Genomic DNA, 23,840 nt, shown 5'->3' with positions numbered 1-23,840 from the left:
GGGGTGGCACAGTGCGGTGGGGGTGTGGAGGGGGGGCACAGTGCCGTGGGGGTCAGGGGGGGGCACAGTGCGGTGGGGGTCTGGGGGGCACAGTGCGGTGGGGGTCGGGGGGGCACAGTGCGGTGGGGGTCGGGGGGCACAGTGCGGTGGGGGTCGGGGGGGAACAGTGTGGTGGGGGTCTGGGGGGGCACAGTGCGGTGGGGGTCTGGGGGGGGCATGGTGTGGAGGGGGGCAGTGCGGCAGGGGTCGGGGGGCACAGTGCGGTGGGCTCTGCGGGGGCACAGTGCGGTGGGGGTCTGGGGGGCACAGTGCGGTGGGGTCTGGGTGGCACAGTGTGGTGGGGGTCTAGGGGGCACAGTGCGGTGGGGGTCGGGGGGCACAGTGTGGTGGGGGTCTGGGGGGGCACAGTGCGGTGGGGGTCTGGGGGGCACGGTGTGGAGGGGGGCAGTGCGGCAGGGGTCGGGGGGCACAGTGCGGTGGGGTCTGGGGGGGCACAGTGCGGTGGGGTCTGGGGGGGCACAGTGCGGCAGGGTCTGGAGGGGCACAGTGCGGCAGGGTCTGGGGGGGCACAGTGCGGTGGGGTCTGGGGGGGCACAGTGCGGTGGGGTCTGGGGGGGGCACAGTGCGGCAGGGTCTGGGGGGGCACAGTGTGGCAGGGTCTGGGGGGGCACAGTGTGCAGGGGTCTGGGGGGGCACAGTGCGGTGGGGTCTGGAGGGGGAGCAGTGCGGTGGGGTCTGGAGGGGACTGTGTGGCAGGGTCGGGGGGTCAGTGTGGCAGGGTCTGGGGGGCACAGTGCGGCGGGATCTGGGGGGCACAGTGCGGCGGGGGTCTGGAAGGGGGGGCAGTGCGGTGGGGGTCTGTAGGGTGGGCACTGCGGCGGGTGTCTGGAGGGGGGACAGTGCGGTGGGGGTCTGGAGGAGGCACAGTGCGGCGGGGGTCTGGGGGGGGCAGTACGGTGGGGGTCTGGAGGGGGGGCAGTGCGGTGGGGGTCTGGAGGGGGGGCAGTGCTGTGGGGGTCTGGAGGGGGGGGCAGTGCGGTGGGAGTCTGGAGGGGGGGCAGTGCGGTGGGGGTTTGGAGGGGGGGCAGTGCGGTGGGGGTTTGGAGGGGGGGGCAGTGCGGCAGCGTCGGGGGGGGGCAGTGTGGCGGGGGTCTGGGGGGGGCAGTGTGGCGGGGGTCTAGGGGGGGGCAGTGTGGCGGGGGTCTGGGGGGGGCAGTGCGGCAGAGTCTGGGGGGGCTGTGTGGCAGCGTCGGGGGGGCAGTGTGGCGGGGGTCTGGGGGGGGCAGTGCGGTGGGGGTTTGGAGGGGTGGCAGTGCGGCAGGGTCTGGGGGGCTGTGTGGCAGGGTCGGGGGGGCAGTGTGGCGGGGGTCTGGGGGGGGGGGGGCAGTGTGGCGGGGATCTATCACTCACTGCTTCAACCCTGTCCTTACGTGTTCCTCTCTTGGGAATGAGCAGACATTCTGTGTCCTGCCTCCTGGATTCCATTGACAGGAGGGAGGGGTTTTGCTGGGTGGGGGGAGAACAGGGAATGTTCCCGAATCCACCCAAAACTGAGCCCCAGATGCGTGTCAGAAAACAGTGGAGACAGACAGACACACACACGCACACAGAGGGACACACACAGGGAGACAGAGACACACACACAGGGACACACACACAGGGACACACACAGGGAGACAGGGGCACACACACAGGGAGAGACACAGACACACACACAGGGACACACACACAGGGAGAGACACAGGGACACACACACAGGGAGAGACACACAGGGAGACAGGGGCACACACACAGGGAGAGACACAGACACACACACAGGGACACACACACAGGGAGAGACACAGGGACACACACACAGGGAGAGACACACACAGGGAGAGACACACAGGGAGACAGGGGCACACACACAGGGAGAGACACAGACACACACACAGGGACACACACACAGGGACACACACACAGGGACACACACACAGGGAGACTCTGGGTGAGCGGAGTCCCAGAGGCTGAGACAGTGTCGCTTTAAGAGGGGAGTTTGCGCAGAGCCGGCTCAGACACACACACTCTGCGGCGGAGCCGGAGCCCGGAGCCGGGGCGATGGCTGGAGCCGGATCGGGGTCGGGGTCTGCGAGCAGGAGCCGGGGCAGAGGGAGGGGAGCGATGTTGCTGTGCTGGAGGAGCTGCTGTGTGCAGGCGCTGCTCTGGCTGCTGTCAGTGTGCGGGGAGGAGAGGAGCTTCCTGGTGGAGGTGAGGGGGGTTTGTCGGGGGGGGGTATGGGGTGCGGGGGGGGGGGGGAGTGCGGGTTTGTCGGGGGGGGGGGGGAGTGCGGGTTTGTCGGGGGGGGGTATGGGGTGCGGGGGGGGGGGGGGGAGTGGGGCGCGTTCCTCCATCATTTTGCACATTTTCTGCTGTTTGAATGAAAGGACAGATTGTGGCGATTCTGTGAATGGGCTGGGGGGGGGGGGGGGGTGCGGGGGGGTTGGGTGCCGGGGGGGGGGGGGGGTTCGGGGGGGGGTTGGGTGCGAGGGGGGGGGGGGGGGGGAGCCGCTCCCACCCCGGGAGAATCTGTTGCCAGCCCCGCGCTCAGGTTGCTGCTGCGCGGCCCCAACACAGTGGCTGCTTCACCCACTCACTGCCCGGCCTGCACCGCCTCACCCTCCTGGCACCGCCACCCCGGGGCCAGTGCCACCCCGGGGCCAGTGCCACCCCGGGGCCAGTGCCACCCCGGGGCACCGCCACCCCGGGGCCAGTGCCACCCCGGGGACACCGCATCACCCCGGGGACACCGCATCACCCCGGGGACACCGCCACCCCGGGGACAGTGCCACCCCAGGGCCAGTGCCACCCCTGGGACACCGCCACCCCGGGGACACCGCGCCACCCTGGGGACACCGCCACCCCAACCAGATTTGACCTTGGTGCACCTTCCAAATCCACCACCATCCAGAAGGACAAGAGCAGCAGATACCTGGGAACCCCACCACCTGGAGGTTCCCCTCCAAGTCACTCACCATCCTGACTTGGGAATATATCGCTGTTCCTTCACTGTCGCTGGGTCAAAATCCTGGAACTCCCTCCCTAACAGCACAGTGGGTGTACCTACACCTCAGGAACTGCAGCGGTTCAAGAAGGCAGCTCACCACCACCTTCTGAAGGGCATCTAGGGATGGGCAATAAATGCTGGCCTCCGATGCTCATCTCAAGAATGAATAAACAAAACACCAGCAGCAGATGATAACAGAATCAATTATTATCCCTCTCATCTGACAGTTTCCCTTGGTGACATATCCAAAGTCAGTGTCAGTTTTCACATGCACACTGATGGCACCCAGCTCTACCCCATCACCTCTTCCTCCTCGCTAAATAATCAGACTGCTTATTGAATATTCACAACTGGACAACAGGAATTTCCTGCAATTCGTGTTGAGGAAACTCAAGCTATTTGCTTCAGTCTCTCCTGCAGATTCTGTTCAACACTTACCAACCTCCACTCTTCTCCCAACAACAGTCTGAGGCTCAACCACATTCTTCACAGCCTTGCTCTCACACATCACTGAGATGATCTTCAACCTCATATTCACACCATCACCAAGACTGCCTTCTTCCACCTCTGTCACATCACCCAACATCACCCCCGTCTCCGCTCACCTGCTGCTGAAACCCTCATTCGTACCTTCATTACCTCTGGACCCGACTATTCCAGCACACTGACGCTTCTCTCCCACATTCTACCCTCGGTCAACTAGAGGTCATCTAACGCAGACTGTGGATTAGCTCACAGCAAATCCCGTCTCCCCATCACCTCACCCGGTCTTTGTGAACCTACATTGGCTCCAGGTTTCCAGGTTAAAGCAATGCCTTGATTTTAAAATTCTCATCCTGGTTTTCAAATTCCTCCATATCAAAAATCTTCCCAGATCTGTGCTCCTCCAGTTCTGGCTTCTTGAACTTCCTCTGTTTTAATTTCACCGTCATTGGCGGCTGTTCTTTGACCTCTCGGCTTTGCTTCCCTCCTCCAATATGACCCTTCACCAAGCTTTTGATCATTTGACAGAATATCACTAAATATGTCTCGATGTCATATTCTGTCCTCGACATCCCTCTAAAGCACCTTCCAACACAAAGACACTGGAAACACAAGTTGTCAGCGGTTTACAGCATACAAACAGGCCCTTCGGCCCAATTTGTCCATGCCACCTAGTTTCTATCACTAAGCTAGTCCCAATTGCCCGCATTTGGCCCATATCCCTCTAGACCCATATTTCCCATATAACTGTCTAAATGCTTTTAAAAGACAAAATTGTACCCGCCTCTACCACGGCCTCTGGCAGCTCGTTCCAGACACTCGCCACCCTCTGTGGAAAAAATTGCCCCTCTGGACCCTTTTGTATCTCTCCTTAAACCTATGCCCTCTAGTTTTAAACACCCCTACCTTTGGGAAAAGATGTTGACTATCTACCTTATCCATGCCCCTCATTATTTTATAGACCTCTATAAGATCATCCGTAAGCCTCCTACGCTCCAGGGAAAAAAGTCCCAGTCTATCCAGCCTCTGCTTGTAGCTCAGACCATCAAGTCCCGATAGCATCCTCGTAAATCTCTTCTACACTCTTCTAGTTTAATAATATCCTTTCTATAATAGGGTGACCAGAGCTGTACACAATATTCCAAGTGTGGTCTGACTAATGTTTTGTACAACTTCAACAAGATGCCCCAACTCCTGTATTCAATATTCTGACCAATGAAACCCAGCATGCTGAATGCCTTCTTCACCACCCTGTCCACCTGCGACTCCACCTTCAAGGAGCTATGAACCTGTACTACTAGATCGTTCTGTAACTCTCCCCAACTCCCTACCATTAACTGAGTAGGTCCTGCCCTGATTTGATCTACCAAAATGCATCACCTCACATTTATCTAAATTAAACTCCATCTGCCATTCATTGGCCCACTGGCCCATTTAATCAAGATCCCGTTGCAATCCTAGATAACCTTCTTCACTGTCCACTACGCCACCAATCTTGGTGCCATATCAACGATTCAAATATCTCTGCTAGGGGACCCTCAATTTACTCCCTACCTCCCACAACGTCCTGAGATACATTTAATCAGGTCCCGGGGATTTATCTGCTTGATTTGCTTAAAGACTTCCAGCACCACCTGCTCTGTAATAAAGAACAAAGAACAAAGAAATGTGCAGCACAGGAACAGGCCCTTCGGCCCTCCAAGCCCGTGCCAACCATGCTGCCCGACTAAACTACAATCTTCTACACTTCCTGGGTCCGTATCCCTCTATTCCCATCCTATTCATGTATTTGTCAAGATGCCCCTTAACTGTCACTATTGTCCCTGCTTCCACCACCTCCTCCGGTAGCGAGTTCCAGGCACCCACTACCCTCTGTGTAAAAAACTTGCCTCGTACATCTACTCTAAACCTTGCCCCTCTCACCTTAAACCTATGCCCCCTAGTAATTGACCCCTCTACCCTGGGAAAAAGCCTCTGACTATCCACTCTGTCTATGCCCCTCATAATTTTGTAGACCTCTATCAGGTCGCCCCTCAACCTCCTTCGTTCCAGTGAGAACAAACCGAGTTTATTCAACCGCTCCTCATAGCTAATGCCCTCCATACCAGGCAACATCCTGGTAAATCTCTTCTGCACCCTCTCTAAAGCCTCCACATCCTTCTGGTAGTGTGGTGACCAGAATTGAACACTATACTCCAAGTGTGGCCTAACTAAGGTTCTATACAGCTGCAACATGACTTGCCAATTCTTATACTCAATGCCCCGGCCAATGAAGGCAAGCATGCCGTATGCTTTCTTGACTACCTTCTCCACCTGTGTTGCCCCTTTCAGTGACCTGTGGACCTGTACTCCTAGATCTCTTTGACTTTCAATACTCTTGAGGGTTCTACCATTCACTGTATATTCCCTACCTGCATTAGACCTTCCAAAATGCATTACCTCACATTTGTCCGGATTAAACTCCATCTGCCATCTCTCCGCCCAAGTCTCCAGACAATCTAAATCCTGCTGTATCCTCTGACAGTCCTCATCGCTATCCGCAATTCCACCAACCTTTGTGTCGTCTGCAAACTTACTAATCAGACCAGTTGCATTTTCCTCCAAATCATTTATATATACTACAAACAGCAAAGGTCCCAGCACTGATCCCTGTGGAACACCACTGGTCACAACCTTCCAATTAGAAAAGCATCCTTCCATTGCTACCCTCTGCCTTCTATGACCTAGCCAGTTCTGTATCCACCTTGCCAGCTCACCCATGATCCCGTGTGACTTCACCTTTTGTACTAGTCTACCATGAGGGACCTTGTCAAAGGCCTTACTGAAGTCCATATAGACAACATCCACTGCCCTACCTGCATCAATCATCTTAGTGACCTCCTCAAAAAACTCTATCAAGTTAGTGAGACACGACCTCCCCTTCACAAAACCGTGCTGCCTCTCACTAATACGTCCATTTGCTTCCAAATGGGAGTAGATCCTGTCTCGAAGAATTCTCTCCAGTAATTTCCCTACCACTGAAGTAAGGCTCACCAGCCTGTAGTTCCCTGGATTATCCTTGCTACCCTTCTTAAACAGAGGAACAACATTGGCTATTCTCCAGTCCTCCGGGACATCCCCTGAAGACAGTGAGGATCTAAAGATTTCTGTCAAGGCCTCAGCAATTTCCTCTCCAGCCTCCTTCAGTATTCTGGGGTAGATCCCATCAGGCCCTGGGGACTTATCTACCTTAATATTTTTTAAGACACCCAACACCTCGTCTTTTTGGATCTCAATGTGACCCAGGCTATCTACACACCCTTCTCCAGACTCAACATCTACCAATTTCTTCTCTTTGGTGAATACTGATGCAAAGTATTCATTTAGTACCTCGCCCATTTCCTCTGGCTCCACACATAGATTCCCTTGCCTATCCTTCAGTGGGCCAACCCTTTCCCTGGCTGTCCTCTTGCTTTTTATGTACGTGTAAAAAGCCTTGGGATTTTCCTTAACCCTATTTACCAATGACTTTTCGTAACCCCTTCTAGCCCTCCTGACTCCTTGCTTAAGTTCCTTCCTACGTTCCTTATATTCCACGCAGGCTTCGTCTGTTCCCAGCCTTTTAGCCCTGACAAATGCCTCCTTTTTCTTTTTGACGAGGCCTACAATATCTCTCGTTATCCAAGGTTCCCGAAAATTGCCATATTTATCATTCTTCCTCACAGGAACATGCCGGTCCTGAATTCCTTTCAACTGCCACTTGAAAGCCTCCTACATGTCAGATGTTGATTTGCCCTCAAACATCCGCCCCCAATCTATGTTCTTCAATTCCCGCCTAATATTGTTATAATTAGCCTTCCCCCAATTTAGCACATTCACCCTAGGACCACTCTTATCCTTGTCCACCAGTACTTTAAAACTTACTGAATTGTGGTCACTGTTACCGAAATGCTCCCCTACTGAAACATCTACCACCTGGCCGGGCTCATTCCCCAATACCAGGTCCAGTACCGCCCCTTCCCTAGTTGGACTGTCTACATATTGTTTTAAGAAGCCCTCCTGGATGCTCCTTCCAAACTCCGCCCCGTCTAAGCCCCTGGCACTAAGTGAGTCCCAGTCAATATTGGGGAAGTTGAAGTCTCCCATCACCACAACCCTGTTGTTTTTACTCTTTTCCAAAATCTGTCTACCTATCTGCTCCTCTATCTCCCGCTGGCTGTTGGGAGGCCTGTAGTAAACCCCCAACATTGTGACTGCACCCTTCTTATTCCTGATCTCTACCCATATAGCCTCACTGCCCTCTGAGGTGTCCTCCCGCAGTACAGCTGTGATATTCTCCCTAACCAGTAGCACAACTCCGCCTCCCCTTTTACATCCCCCTCTATCCCGCCTGAAACATCTAAATCCTGGAACGTTTAGCTGCCAATCCTGCCCTCCCCTCAACCAGGTCTCTGTAATGGCAACAACATCATAGTTCCAAGTACTAATCCAAGCTCTAAGTTCATCTGCCTTACCCATAATACTTCTTGCATTAAAACATATGCACTTCAGGCCACCAGACCCGCTGTGTTCAGCAACTTCTCCCCGTCTGCTCTGCCTCAGAGCCGCACTGTCCCTATTCCCTAGTTCTCCCTCAATGCTCTCACCTTCTGACCTATTGCTCCCGTGCCCACCCCCCTGCCATACTAGTTTAAACCCTCCAGTGTGACACTAGCAAACCTCGCGGCCAGGATATTTATGCCTCTCCGGTTTAGATGCAACCCGTCCTTCTTATACAGGTCACACCTGCCCCGGAAGAGCTCCCAGTGGTCCAGGTAACGGAAACCCTCCCTCCTACACCAGCTGTTTAGCCACGTGTTTGCTCTATCTTCCTATTTCTAGTCTCACTGGCACGTGGCACAGGGAGTAATCCCGAGATTACAACCCTCGAGGTCCTGTCTTTTAACTTTCTGCCTAGCTCCCTGAACTCCTGCTGCAGGACCTCATGCCCCTTCCTGCCTATGTCGTTAGTACCAATATGTACAACGACCTCTGCCGATGTACACTCCTCAAGACATCACTATTTATTTCCACAATTTCCCTAATATCCATGCCTTTCTCAACAGTAAGTACCGAGAGAAATGTTCAATTAGGATCTCACCCATCTCTTGTGGATCTGCACATAGATGACCTTGTAGATCCTTAAGAGGCCCTACCCTCTCTCTCGTTTCTCTTTTGCCCTTTATGTATTTGTAGAAGCTCTTTGCATTTTCCTTTGCCTTATCTGCCAAAGCAATGTCATGTCCCCTTTATGCCCTCCTGATTTCTCTCTTAACTCTACTCCGACAGCCTCTATACTCCTCAAGGGACCCACTTAATCCCAGCTGCCTGTGCATGTCATATGCCGCCGCCTCCTTTTTGACAAGGCCTCAATATCCCGAGTCATCCAGGGTTCCCAACATCTACCAGAGAAAATGCTGGAAATCTCAGCAGGTCTGGCAGCATCTGTAGGGAGAGAAAAGAGCGAATGTTTCAAGTTTCGGTTTGTTCTCACTGGAACGAAGGAGGTTGAGGGGCGACCTGATAGAGGTATACAAAATTATGAGGGGCATAGACAGAGTGGATAGTCAGAGGCTTTTCCCCAGGGTAGAGGGGTCAATTACTAGGGGGCATAGGTTTAAGGTGAGAGGGGCAAGGTTTAGAGTAGATGTACGAGGCAAGTTTTTTACGCAGAGGGTAGTGGGTGCCTGGAACTCGCTACCGGAGGAGGTAGTGGAAGCAGGGACGATAGGGACATTTAAGGGGCATCTTGACAAATATATGAATAGGATGGGAATAGAAGGATACGGACCCAGGAAGTGTAGAAGATTGTAGTTTAGTCGGGCAGTATGGTCGGCACGGGCTTGGAGGGCCGAAGGGCCTGTTCCTGTGCTGTACATTTCTTTGTTCTTTGTAAATCCAGGTGACCTTTTATCAAATCTCAAGCTTTGGATGGTAATCTGGACTCTGCCAGCAGAACCTGCACCAGAACTACATCCAACTCCCGATAAACTCAGCAAGAGCCGGATGCACAGCCCTGACACACACTGCACCTTTACTTTCAGATCATTAATATTTATAATCAACAAGAGCAGTGAACCAATACCAGCCCCTGGGAAACGCCCCATTATATATCCCTCCATTCTCCACACCCTCTGCTTTCTGCCCTTTACCCAAATACTGTCCGTGTATTTAATTGCACAGACTTCAATTTCGCAAACAAAGTCGAAACTACAGTTCCTCGGACATGTTTTTTGGACCTTTTCATAGAATCATAGAATTTACAGCGCAGAAGGAGGCCATTCGGCCCATCGAGTCTGCACCGGCTCTTGGAAAGAGCACCCCACCCAAGGTTTGGAAGAACATTGACCACACGCAACTCATTAAACCTCTATTACTTTAAAGAATTAATTTTGTTTGACAAGTATGATTTAACTTTGATATTGGGCTCAACAGTGCAAGTGCAAAATACTGCAACCCCCCCCCAGAAAATACTGGAAACACTCAGATGGCCTTTAACAAGGTGCCGCATAGGAGACTGGAGCCCGCGGTGTTCAGGGTAAGATCCTGGCATGGATAGAGGATTGGCTGACTGGCAGAAGGCAGAGAGTGGGGATAAAGGGGTCTTTTTCAGGATGGCAGCCGGTGACCAGTGGTGTGCCTCAGGGGTCGGTGCTGGGACCACAACTTTTCACAATATACATTAATGATCTGGAAGAAGGTACTGAAGGCACTGTTGCTAAGTTTGGAGATGATACAAAGATCTATAGAGGGACAGGTAGTATTGAGGAAGCAAGGCGGCTGCAGAAGGACTTGGACAAGCTAGGAAAGTGGGCAATGAAGTGGCAGACGGAATAAGAACATAAGAACTAGGAGCAGGAGTCGGCCATCTGGCCCCTCGAGACTGCTCCACCATTCAATTAGATCATGGCTGATCTTTGTGGACTCAGCTCCACTTTCCGGCCCGAACACCATAACCCTTAATCCCTTTATTCTTCAAAAAACTATCTATCTTTATCTTAAAAACATTTAATGAAGGAGCCTCTACTGCTTCACTGGGCAAGGAATTCCATAGATTCACAACCCTTTGGGTGAAGAAGTTCCTCCTAAACTCAGTCCTAAATCTACTTCCCCTTATTTTGAGGCTATGCCCCCTAGTTCTGCTTTCACCCGCCAGTGGAAACAACCTGCCCGCATCTATCCTATCTATTCCCTTCATAATTTTCTATGTTTCTATAAGATCCGCCCTCACCTTTCTAAATTCCACCGAGTATAGTCCCAGTCTGCTCAACCTCTCCTCGTAATCCAACCCTTCAGCTCTGGGATTAACCTAGTGAATCTCCTCTGCACACCCTCCAGTGCCAGTACGTCCTTTCTCAAGTAAGGAGACCAAAACTGAACACACTACTCCAGGTGTGGCCTCACTAACACCTTATACAATTGCAGCATAACCTCCCTAGTCTTAAACTCCATCCCTCTAGCAATGAAGGACAAAATTCCATTTGCCTTCTTAATGACCTGTTGCACCAACTTTTTTGTGACTCATGCACTAGCACACCCAGGTCTCTCTGCACAGCAGCATGTTTTAATATTTTATCATTTAAATAATAATCCCTTTTGCTGTTATTCCTACCAAAATGGATAACCTCACATTTGTCAACATTGTATTCCATCTGCCAGACCCTAGCCCATTCACTTAGCCTATCCAAATCCCTCTGCAGACTTCCAGTATCCTCTGCACTTTTTGCTTTACCACTTATCTTAGTGTCGTCTGCAAACTTGGACACATTGCCCTTGGTCCCCAACTCCAAATCATCTATGTAAATTGTGAACAGTTGTGGGCCCAACACTGATCCCTGAGGGACACCACTAGCTACTGATTGCCAACCAGAGAAACATCCATTAATCCCCACTCTTTGCTTTCTATTAATTAACCAATCCTCTATCCATGCTACTACTTTCCCCTTAATGCCATGCATCTTTATCTTATGCAGCAACCTTTTGTGTGGCACCTTGTCAAAGGCTTTCTGGAAATCCAGATATACCACATCCATTGGCTCCCCGTTATCTACCGCACTGTTAATGTCTTCAAAAAATTCCACTAAATTAGTTAGGCACGACCTGCCCTTTATGAACCCATGCTGCGTCTGCCCAATGGGACAATTTCCATCCAGATGCCTTGCTATTTCTTCCTTGATGATAGATTCCAGCATCTTCCCTACTACCGAAGTTAAGCTCACTGGCCTATAATTACCCGCTTTCTGCCTACCTCCTTTTTTAAACAGTGGTGTCACGTTTGCTAATTTCCAATCCGCCGGGACCGCCCCAAAGTCTAGTGAATTTTGGTCAATTATCACTAGTGCATTTGCAATTTCCCTAGCCATCTCTTTTAGCACTCTGGGATGCATTCCATCAGGGCCAGGAGACTTGTCTACCTTTAGCCCCATTAGCTTGCCCATCACTACCTCCTTGGTGATATCAATCCTCTCAAGGTCCTCACCTGTCATAGCCTCATTTCCATCAGTCACTGGCATGTTATTTGTGTCTTCCACTGTGAAGACCGACCCAAAAAACCTGTTCAGTTCCTCAGCCATTTCCTCATCGCCCATTATTAAATCTCCCTTCTCATCCTCTAAAGGACCAATATTTACCTTAGCCACTCTTTTTTGTTTTATGTATTTGTAGAAACTTTTACTATCTGTTTTTATATTCTGAGCAAGTTTACTCTCATAATCTATCTTACTCTTCTTTATAGCTTTTTTAGTAGCTTTCTGTTGCCCCCTAAAGATTTCCCAGTCCTCTCGTCTCCCACTGATCTTTGCTACTTTGTATGTTTTTTCCTTCAATTTGATACTCTCCCTTATTTCCTTAGATATCCACGGTCGATTTTCCCTCTTTTTACAATGTAGAATATGTGAGGTTATGCACTTTGGAAGGAGGAATTTAGGGATAGACTATTTTCTAAATGGGGAAATGCTTAGGAAATCAGAAGCACAAAGGGACTTGGGAGTCCTTGTTCACGATTCTCTTAAGGTTAACGTGCAGACCCCCGGGAAATGCCTTTAGATATATGCAGGTGAGGGCTTTTGTGAGGCGACAGGTGAGGGAATTCCCGTTGCTCCCGGCACAAGAAGTTCAAGATAGGGTGATCTCGGGTGTATGGGTCGGGGAGGGTAAGGTGTCGGAAATACACCAGGAGTTGAAAGAAGAGGGGGAAGCGCTGGTAGAAGAGTTGAAGAGTAAATGGGAGGAGGAGCTGGGGGAGGAGATCGAGGAAGGTCCATGGGCTGATGCCCTAGGTAGGGTTAATTCCGCCTCCTCGTGTGCCAGGCTCAGCCTGATACAATTTAAGGTGGTCCACAGAGCTCACTTGACGGGGGCGAGGTTGAGTAGGTTCTTTGGGGTAGAGGACAGATGTGGAAGGTGCTCAGGGAGCCCGGCAAACCATGTCCATATGTTTTGGTCATGCCCGCCACTGGAGGGGTTCTGGAGAGGAGTGGAGGGAGCAATATCTCAGGTGGTGAAAGTCCGGGTCAAGCCAAGCTGGGGGCTAGCAATATTTGGAGTAGTGGACGAACCGGGAGTGCAGGAGGCGAAAGAGGCCGGCATTCTGGCCTTTGCGTCCCTAGTAGCCCGGCGAAGGATCTTGCTAATGTGGAAGGAGGCGAAGCCCCCCAGCGTGGAGGCCTGGATTAATGATATGGCTGGGTTCATATAGTTGGAGAGGATTAAGTTCGCCTTGAGAGGGTCTGTGCAGGGGTTCTACAGGCGGTGGCAACCGTTCCTAGACTATCTCGCGGAGCGTTGGAGGAAGGTCGGTCAGCAGCAGCAACCTTGGGGGGGGGGGGGGGGTGGAGGGGGCGTCCTGGGAGGGGAAAGGGGGGACTGCCTGGGAGGGTGGATGAGCAAGAGATAACATGAAGGGTTGGGGAAACTGGCACGTACGGGTGAGGACCTGTGTACAAAGCTGTGTAAATATATCATTTTGCCATTTATATATCTTCCTCTGCGCGATTTCTCGTTTTTTTTGTTAAGAGGGGGGGGTTATTGTTTGTAAGGGAGAATAATTGTATTAAAAAACTTTAATAAATATATCTTTTTAAAAAAGGTTAACGTGCAGGTTCAGTCGGCAGTTAGGAAGGCAAATGCAATGTTAGCATTAATGTCAAGTGGGCTAGAATATAAGAACAGGGATGTACTTCTGAGGCTGTATAAGACTCTGGTCAGACCCCATTTGGAGTATTTTGTGAGCAGTTTTGGGTCCCGTATCTAAGGAAGGATGTGCTGGCCTTGGAAAGGGTCCAGAGGAGGTTCACAAGAATGATCCCTGGAATGAAGAGCTTGTCGTATGAGGAACGGTTGAGGACTCTGGGTCTGTACTCGTTGGGGTTTAGAAGGATGAGGGGGGATCTTATTGAAACTTACAGGATACTGCGAGGCCTGGATAGAGTGGACGTGGAGAGGATGTTTCCACTTGTAGGAAAAACTGGAAGCAGAGGACACCATCTCAGACTAAAGGGACGATCCTTTAAAACAGAGATGAGGAGGAATGTCTTCAGCCAGAGGGAGGTGAATCTGTGGAACTCTTTGCCGCAGAAGGCTGTGGAGACCAATTCACTGAGTGTCTTTAAGACAGAGATAGATAGGTTCTTGATTAATAAGGGGGTCAGGGGTTCTGGGGAGAAGGCAGGAGAATGGGGATGAGAAAATATCAGCCATGATGGAATGGGGAGCAGACTCGATGGGCCGAGTGGCCTAATTCTGCTCCTATGTCTGATGGTCGGAGCAGATCAAGCAGCATCTGTGGAGAAACAGGATTAACGTTTCAGCTCAATGAACCTTCAACACAATCAGTCGTCATGAGGCAGAGAGACTGAGAGTTACTATCAATAGAATGGTGAAAATGACACACGCAGGAGACGTTACCTTCTGTGAATGGCCCGAGGAAAGACATTAATTAATTGGCACATAGAGGTGTGGGGGGGGGGGGGGGGGGGGGGGGGGGGGGGGGGGGGCGAGGGGAAAGGATAGAGAGAGCTGGGTGTGGGGGTGTATGCAAACAAATATTTGAAAGGTGAAAGGACAAATTAAGTAGGCCTTTTTTAAAAAGCTGATGACATACTTCGTTTTCCAAATCGACACCGTGAGTACAAAATCAAAGGAGTAATGTTAAAATGTTAAAGAAACCTGGCTAGGCTGCAGTACGGTGTTTCATTTCTCAGCAACACACATTAGGAAGGATGTCAGGGTCTCGGGGAGGGCGCAGAGGAGATTTTCCCACATTAGGGGCTGCACGGTGGCACAGTGGTTAGCACTGTTGCTTCACAGCTCCAGGGTCCCGGGTTCAATTCCCAGCTTGGGTCCCTGTCTGTGTGGAGTCTGCACGTTCTCCCCGTGTCTGCGTGGGTTTCCTCCCACTGTCCAAAGATGTGCATGATGTGGAGATGCCGGCGATGGACTGGGGTGAGCACAGTAAGAAGTCTTACACCAGGTTAAAGTCCAACAGGTTTGTTTCAAATCACTAGCTTTCGGAGCACTGCTCCATTCACCTGAGGAAGGAGCTGTGCTCCGAAAACTAGTGATTTGAAACAAACCTGTTGGACTTTAACCTGGTGTTGTAAGCTTCTTACAAACAGGTGCAGGTTAGGTGGATTGGACATGCTAAATTGTCCCTTCGTGTCCCAAAGAGGTTCGGTGTGGTCGCTGGGTTATGGGGCTCAGGTGGAGGTGTGGGCTTGAGTGAGATGCTCTTTCCAAGGGCCGGTGCAGACTCGATGGGCCGAATGCCCTTCTGCAGTGTAGATTCTATGATTTACTAGAATGTCCCCAGGGGGTGAGAAACGTCAGTGAATGGGGAGACACTGGGGAAGCTGAGATTGTTCTCAATAGCAGAAACGGTTCAAGTGTTCAAAGTCATGAATGGTTTAATACATTCAGTAAAAAACAGGTTCCCAGGGATAAAGCTTCAGTATTCTGGACAAATCGATGTCAGGTAATTGGTAAAAGACTAGATGTGAGAAGTGGAAACATTTTAATTACCCGGCGAGTTGTTATCTGGAAGGTGCTGCCTGATAGGGCGATGGAGCAGATTCAATAATAACTTTCAAATTACTTGGGAAACATTTATTGGGCTATGGGAGAATGAGCAGGGGAGTGGGACTAAGAACCAGTACAGATGCAATGGGCGAATGGCCTGTGCGCTGGATATAATGTTATCATTCTACTGCCTCCATATTTAAGGAGGATTGTGACAATTTCCACTCGTCGGTAACCAAGGAAGCAATCCTATTGGATTGGGAATTTTCTGACTAGGAGCTCTGCCAACTGTTTAAGCAGTTCCTCAATATCTCCAGGACCCCCCCCCCCCCCCCCATCCTCTTCCTTTGTGAGACGGATGCAAAGTTCTCATTTAGCCCACCAGCCATGTCCTCAGCCTGCACAGCAACACGAGCAGTGCTGCCAATGCGAGACGGTGTGCAGCCTGTCCCTGCCTTCCTCTCACCCAAGAGATTCTCCCGCCGCCCCCCCCCCCCCCCCCCCCCCCCAAACACACAAGCCAAGCCCCCCCCCTCCCCAATTCAGACCGCTTACCTCTCACGCACCCTCCTCCATTACACAGTAAATTATACCCTGGAACGTGGGGGACATTTGAGAACATCTTGTTTAATGTCCATCATTAGAAGCTGATGCATTTTTTCCAGGAACCTTCACAATCTGTCTGTTGTTCGGCATGGACATTGCAAAATCAGAGGTATATTTCCAATGGGATGTGTAGATGACAGTTTTCCATTTGCCTGCTGCCCTTGTCTTTCTGGGTGATAGAAGTCTCAGATTTGGAAGGTACTGTTGAAGAAACCTTGGTGAGTTGCTGTCCCTGCATCGTGGAGACGGTACACACGGCTGCTACTGTATATTGTGGATGGTACACACGGCTGCACCTGTATCGTGTAGACGGTACACACGGCTGCACCTGTATCGTGTAGACGGTACACACGGCTGCACCGGTATCGTGTAGACGGTACACACGGCTGCACCTGTATCGTGGAGTTGGTACACACGGCTGCCCTGTATCGTGGAGACGGTACACACGGCTGCACCGGTATCGTGGAGACGGTACACACGGCTGCACCGGTATCGTGGAGTTGGTACACACGGCTGCCCTGTATCGTGGAGACGGTACACACGGCTGCACCGGTATCGTGGAGACGGTACACACGGCTGCACCTGTATCGTGGAGACGGTACACACGGCTGCACCTATATATTTTAGATGGTACACACAGTTATTACTGAATATCAGCGGTGGAAGGAGTGGATGTTTAAGTTGGTAGATGGGGACCCAATCAGGCTGCTTTGTCCTGGATGGTGGCAGCTTCGAGTGTTGTTGGAGGCCTCTTTGCTGTATCCAGTGTTTCTGAATGTAATGTGGAGTGAATTGAATTCGCTGAAGGGATTTTAGTCAATTACTAGGGGGCATAGGTTTAAGGTGAGAAGGGCAAGGTTTAGAGTAGATGTACGAGGCAAGTTTTTTACGCAGAGGGTAGTGGGTGCCTGGAACTCGCTAGCGGAGGAGGTAGTGGAAGCAGGGACGATAGTGACATTTAAGGGGCATCTTGACAAATACATGAATAGGATGGGAATAGAGGGATACGGACCCAGGAAGTGTAGAAGATTGTAGTTTAGTCGGGCAGCATGGTCGGCACGGGCTTGGAGGGCCGAAGGGCCTGTTCCTGTGCTGTCCATTTCTTTGTTCTTTGTTCTAGTGCTGCCCCTCCTCCGGTACTCTTCAGTGAATCAGAGTTGATCCCCTGGTTTAGTGGCAATGGTACAATGGGCAATAATAATAATCTTGATTATTGTCACAAGTAGGCTTACATTAACACTGCAGTGAAGTTACTGTGAAAAGCCCCTAGTCGCCACATTCCAGCACCTCTTTGGGTACATGGAGGGAGAATTCAGAATTCTCAGCTGGTACGGGAATTCTGCATCATAAACTAGCTGTCTAGCCTACTGAGCTAAACCAGCCCATGCCGGGCCATGTGGTTCGAGATTGTGGTGGAGTACAATTCTGCTGCTGGCCCGCAGCATCTCATGGATGCCCAGTGTGGAGTTGCTAAATCTGTTCTGAATCTATTTAGCACGGTGGCTGTGCCACACATCATTGTGGGCACTATCCTCTATGTGAAGACAGGACTTCACAAGGATTCCGACCAATACTGTCAGGGACAGATGCATCTGCGTCAGTTAGATTGGTGAAAACCCTTTTGGTTCCCTCACCATCCACCACAGACATGGCTCTGTCCTTCAGTGCTGTCGTTGAATCACAAGGGTGGAATGTTTAATAATAATCATTATTGTCACAAGTAGGCTCACATTAACACTGCAATGAAGTTACTGTGAAAAGCTCCTGTTTGGGTGAACCAGGTTTCTCTGTCACACACACCCAGTAACATCCCAAATACCATTGGAGTGTTCTTCAGATTTGTTTGAAATACAAAAATATGGTATAAAATATTCACTTCTCACCCCCCTCCTCCCCAAGCTAACTTTCTCCTAATCTAATTGTGGCCTGCAGTCACCTTATGCACCCTGTAGGTCAAATGTTTTCAATACACCTTCAAAATTAAACCTTTGGCCTGATGATAGGTGGGGCAGTACGGTAGCACAGTGGTTAGCACTGTGGCTTCACAGCACCAGGGTCCCAGGTTCGATTCCGGCTTGGGTCACTGTCTGTGCGGAGTCTGCACGTCCTCCCCGTGTGCGCGTGGGTTTCCTCCGGGTGCTCCGGTTTCCTCCCACAGTCCCGAAAGATGTGCAGGTTAGGTGGATTGGCCGTGATAAATTGCTCTTAGTGATCAAAAATGTTTGCGAGGGGTTATTTAGTTATGGGGATAGGGTGGAAATGAGGGCTTAAGAGGTTTGGTGCAGACTCAATGGGCCAAATGGCCTCCTTCTGCACCGTATGTTCCATGTAATCTACGTAATGATTCTGGATAGACCTCACCCTGGACTAAAATCTAACGGCTGCTTTCCAGTGGCGTTCCGCGGGGCTGAGCTTTTTTTGGTGTAAATCAACAATTTGGTGTGGAATGTAAGGGGGTTGATTAAGAAGTGTGCAGGTGATTGGTCACGAGTTTGATAATGATGAAGAAACCAGTGGACTGCAGAACTGCAGAAAACAGCAGAAGCCCCAGAGGAATAGAAACAGAGCAGAGGGTGACTGAAGAAATTAAGAGAACAACGAGGGGGCATAAAAAGGCACTGGTTGGTAAAAAAGGCAAACCCATAGGTGTTTTTCCAAGTATATTAAGCGCAGGAGACATTGACACAATCTCCGACTAAAAGGACGATCCTTTAAAACAGAGATGTGGAGGAATTTCTTCAGCCAGAGGGTGGTGAATCTGTGGGACTCTTTGCTGTTGACTTTGGGTGGGGTGCTCTTTCCAAGAGCCAGTGCAGACTCAATGGGCCGAATGGCCTCCTTCTGCACTGTAAATTCTATGATAATCTATGATTAATCTAGGACAAAGGTTCGGCACAACATTGTGGGCCGAAGGGCCTGTTCTGTGCTGTATTTTCTATGTTCTAGAAGGCTGTGGAGGCTAAATCACTGAGTGTCTTTAAGACAGAGATGGATAGGTTCCTGATTAATAAGGGGATCAGGGGTTATGGGGAGAAGGCAGGAGAATGAGGATGAGAAAATATCAGCCATGATTGAATGGCGGAGCAGACTCGATGGGCCGAGTGGCCCAATTCTGCTCCTATGTCTTATGGTAATTTGTGTGCAGAACCGGAAGGTATAGGTGAGGTTTTAAATGAGGACTTTGCATCTGTGTTCACTATGGAGAAGGATGATGTAGGTATGGAAATCAGGGGGGCACATTTATTTGAATGACTTAACTTGGGGGGGGGGGGTATTAATGGGCTTAAAAGTGGTTAAGTCCCCAGGGCCAGATGCGATGTATCCCAGTTGCTGTGGGGGGGCGAGGGAGGAGATTACAGAGGCTCTGACAAAAAATTTCAAATGTTCTCTGGCCAGAGGAGAGGTGCCAGAGGCCTGCAGGAAGCGAATGTGGTGCCATTATTCTAGAAGGGAAGTAGGGATGAACCAGGCAATTACAGCTCAGTGAGTCTATAGTGAGGGGGCAACAATTGGAAACATTTGTGAGGGACAGAATTAATCTCCACTTGGAGAGGCCGGGATTCATCAAGGACAGTCGGCATGGTTTTGTCAAACAGAGATCCTGGGCGGGATTCTCCGTTGGCTGATGGTGAAATCACGAAACGTGATTGGGCAGAGAATAGATTCAGATGCCAAAGCCTTGGTGGTCGCCGATTTGATGCCAAATCACAATTCTCCGTCACCGTGACAGCAGTGTCAATGCGGAACACACTTATTCTGGATAGACCTAAATACTGTTTACATGTCATTACGGGCCCGACCCGGTATTCCTGGCCTTCTGCTTGAAATGCTGTTGTAGACAAGGCTGCGGATAAAGTGCTGGGAAATAGGATTAGAATAGTTCGGTATTTGATGGCTGGCGTGGACAGGGTCAATGCTTTCCCTGCTGCAAAAACTGACTCGAAGATATCAATGGACTGGTTGGCTGGGCAGAACTGTAGCAAATGGAGTTCAATCTGGTGAATTGTGAGCTAATCTAATTGGGGAGCGCAAACTCGGCAAGGGAATACTCAATAAATAGGCAGATAGGAGAAGTGTAGAGGAACTGTCAACTTCAAGTTCACACAAGGTGGCTGGACAGGTCAAGACAGCGTATGGGCTGCCTTCCTTCATTAGCCAAGGACTGGAGGACAGAAAGGGAGGCAAAACGTGGAGTTCATAAAACACAAGTGAGGCCATAGCTGGACAATTCCACACAATCCTGGCCATCACATTATAGGAAAGCTGTGGTTGTACGGGATTGTACAAAGTAGATTTATGCGTGTTGCCTGGATTGAAGAATTTTAGTTCTGAGGTCTGATTGTCTACTTTGCAACAGATGCTGAAATGAGATCTAATTAAAGTATAGAAAATAATATTGGGTCCAGGTGGAGTGGATATGGAAGCCCTATTCCCATTGCTGTGGGTTCCAAAGCCAGTGGACAGAAAGTTTGGGTTAAAAAAAAGCAAGACTTTATAAAGCTAATTTCACCATCACTGACCATCAAATTGTTTTACAAGTTATGAAGTACATTTTGAAGAATGGTCATTGTTGTATCTGAGGAAACCGGGTAGTCCATTTACAGTCAATAAACTCCCATCAATGGCAATGTGATATTGAGAGTGCAGGAGAGCGTGGCAGGAGCAACATCAGGAATACCGAAAAATGAGGTGTCGACCTGGTGAAGCTACAACACAGGACTACTTGTGTCAAACAGCAGAAGCAGCAAGTGATAGACAGAGCTAAGCGACTCCACAACCAATGATCTAATCTAAGCTCTGCAGTCCTGTCACATCCAGCCGTGAATGGTGGTCGACAATTAAACAACTCACTGGAGGAGGAGGCTGCACAAATATCCCCATCCTCAATGATGGAGGAGAACAGCACATCTGTGCGAAAGACAAGGCTGAGGCATTCGCAACAATCTTCAGCCAGAAGTGCCGAGTGGATGATCCGTCTCGGTCTCCTCCGGAGGTCCCAGCATCACAGATGTCAGTCTTCAGCCAATACAATTCACTCCATGCGATATCACGAAACAGCTGAAGGTAGAGGATACTGCAAAGGCTATGGGCCCTGACAATATTCCGGCAATAGAACTGAAGGCCTGTGCTCCAGAACTTGCCGCACCCCTCGCCAAGCTGTTCCAGTACAGCTACAACTCTGGCATCTACCCGGCAATGTGGAAAATTGCCCAGGTGTGTCCTGTACACAAGAAACAGGACAAATCCAACCCAGCCAATTACTGCCCTATCAGTCTACTCTCCATCATCAGCAAAGTGATGGAAGGGGTTATCAACAGGGCTATCACGCGGCACTTACTCAGCAATAATCTCCTTATTGAAGCTCAGTTTGTGTTCCCCATGTGTCTGCATGGTGAACCCACCACCTGGGGGTTCCCCTCCCAGTCACTCACCATCCTGACTGGGAAATATAACACCGTTCCTTCACTGTCGCCGGGGCAACATCCTGGAACTCCCTCCCTAACAGCACGGTGGGTGGACCTACACCCAAGGACTGCAGCGGTTCAAGCAGCTCACCACCTTCTTCTGAAGGGCAATTAGGGATGGGCAATGAATGCTGGCGTAACCAGCGACGCCCACACCCCATGAAGGAATTTAAAAAGAGGCCAGATTTTTTCATATTGATTTTGGGATTTTTTTGGCCAGGGCACCAAGGAGAACTCCATTTAAACTGTGCCAGCTTTTACATCTACTCGAGCAGGGAGATGTGCCCTCTGATCGGAAGCAGCGCCTGGGACAAGGGTGTGCTCCCTCAGTGCGGCACCAGAAAGTCAGCCTTAGTTTGGTGCTGGAGCGGGACGGGAACCGGAAACTTTGTGAGGAGTTACCACAGCTAAGGTCTGCAGTTTAGAGGGGATTCTAGAGGAAATTCTCTCAGCGCTTCATGGAGAGGAGAGGGGGCCCATTCGGCCCTTCAATTGAATAACTCTCTCAAAGTCAGCCCAGACATGGCCTCTACCTCAATGGAAACAGTCTATAATTCCAAACGCAACTACAAGAGGCATCAATGAAGACCAGTGCCCATAGAATTACACCCCGCCCCCACCCCAATCCTAAAGCAGATTTGGGGCAGACATTTGCACAAGAAACTAGATCTTAAGTTGCTGGTACACAATCTGACCTTAAGTTATCCTCGCAAACCTGTATCAGCATTAAATAAAGCATTGTCTCGGCCTGCCGTCTGAACACAGTGTCAGATTAAAATAATAAATAATAAATGACCAGGGAGTGACTGAGGCTGGAAACTGCTCAGAATTAAACACTCGAGCTTTCAATTGCTGAGGTCACCACTACCAAACTGTCAACATCAATAATGTCAGTCTCCCAGAGACCTGATGTAATGGAGGGAAGCCTGTTTAACCAAAACAAACGGGTCTATTTTTAACAATTACGTTCCCCAAAAATAATCCAAAAGCAAAATATTGTGGGTGCTGGAAATACGCAGCAGGAGAGAGTCTGTGGAGCGAGAAACAGAGTTAACCTGTCAGGATTGACATCTTTCATCAGAACCGAGAAAAGGGAAGGTCTTGAATTAAATGACAAAATGGAGGATGGTAAAAGGAATGTGTCCAGAGGAGTGTGAATGGGGAAAGACAGGATCCTCATTGACAGCTGCTGGGTTCGAAGATTCCGGTCTAGAATGGTTGAACTCTGTTGTATCGGGAAGTTGTAAAGTGCCAATTCTTAAGAGGTCGTGTTATTCCAGAATTTACATTGAGCTTATTTGGGACACTAACAGGCCAAGAGATGGAGAGGGGAGTAGAGGCTGATTCAGGAGTAGATCAGGCTTATAGAAACATGGTAAATAGAAGCAGGAGGCCATTCGGCCCTTCAAGCCCACTCTGCCATTCATTATGATCATGGTTGATCAACTCAACAGCCTAATCCCACCCCCTCCCCCTCCCCCCAATATCCTTGGATTCCCTTCGCCCCGAGCTCGATTTCTAGCTGCTTCTTGAAAACATACAATGTTTGGCCTCAACTCTTTCCTGTGGTGACGAATTCCACCGGCCGACCGCTCTCTGGGTGAAGAAATTTCCCCTCATCTCTGTCCGAAATGGTCTACCCCGTATCCTCAGACTGTGCCCCCTGGTTCTGGACACCCCCACCATCGGGAACATCCTTCCTGCATCGACCCTGTCCGGTCAGAATTTTAAACGTTTCTATGAGATTCCCCCCCTCATTCTGCTGAACTCCAGCCAATACAATCCTAACCGACTCGATCTCTCCTCGTACATCAGTCCCGCCATCCCAGGAATTACGTTTAAGGGGCATCGTGACAAATACATGAATAGGTTGGGAATAGAGGGATATGGTCCCCGGAAGGGTAGGGGTTTTAGTTCAGACGAGCAGTATGGATGGTGCAGGCTTGGAGGGCCGAAGGGCCTGTTCCTATGCTGCAATCTTCTTTGTTCTTTGAATCAGTCTGGTAAACCTTCGCTCCCTCGAGAGCAATAACATCCTTCCTCAGATAAGGAGACCCAAACTGCCCACAATATTCCAGGTGTGGCCTCACCAAGGTCCTGGATAATTGCAGCAACACATCCCTGCTTCTGTACTCGAAACCTCTCGCAATGAAGACCAACATACCATTTGCCTTCTTTACCGCCTGCTGCACCTGCATGCTTACCTTCAG

At 50.4% G+C, this 23,840-nt stretch overlaps 1 protein-coding gene across 1 annotated transcript in view; it reads left to right on the top strand.

The window, feature by feature from the left end:
* The first annotated feature begins 1,678 nt into the window (after positions 1 to 1,678).
* The window catches only part of LOC140428682 (matrix metalloproteinase-24-like), a 273,538-nt gene continuing 251,376 nt past the window's right edge, over positions 1,679 to 23,840 (top strand). The window contains 1 exon segment of the mRNA XM_072515411.1: positions 1,679 to 2,247. Coding sequence (XP_072371512.1) covers positions 2,098 to 2,247 — 150 coding nt within the window. The 5' untranslated portion in view covers positions 1,679 to 2,097.

Source organism: Scyliorhinus torazame, chromosome 8 (genome assembly GCF_047496885.1).
Source record: "Scyliorhinus torazame isolate Kashiwa2021f chromosome 8, sScyTor2.1, whole genome shotgun sequence".
Taxonomy (NCBI): domain Eukaryota; kingdom Metazoa; phylum Chordata; class Chondrichthyes; order Carcharhiniformes; family Scyliorhinidae; genus Scyliorhinus; species Scyliorhinus torazame.
Note: the sequence above shows the minus strand (reverse complement) of the source record. Positions and strands in the feature narration are given on the sequence as shown.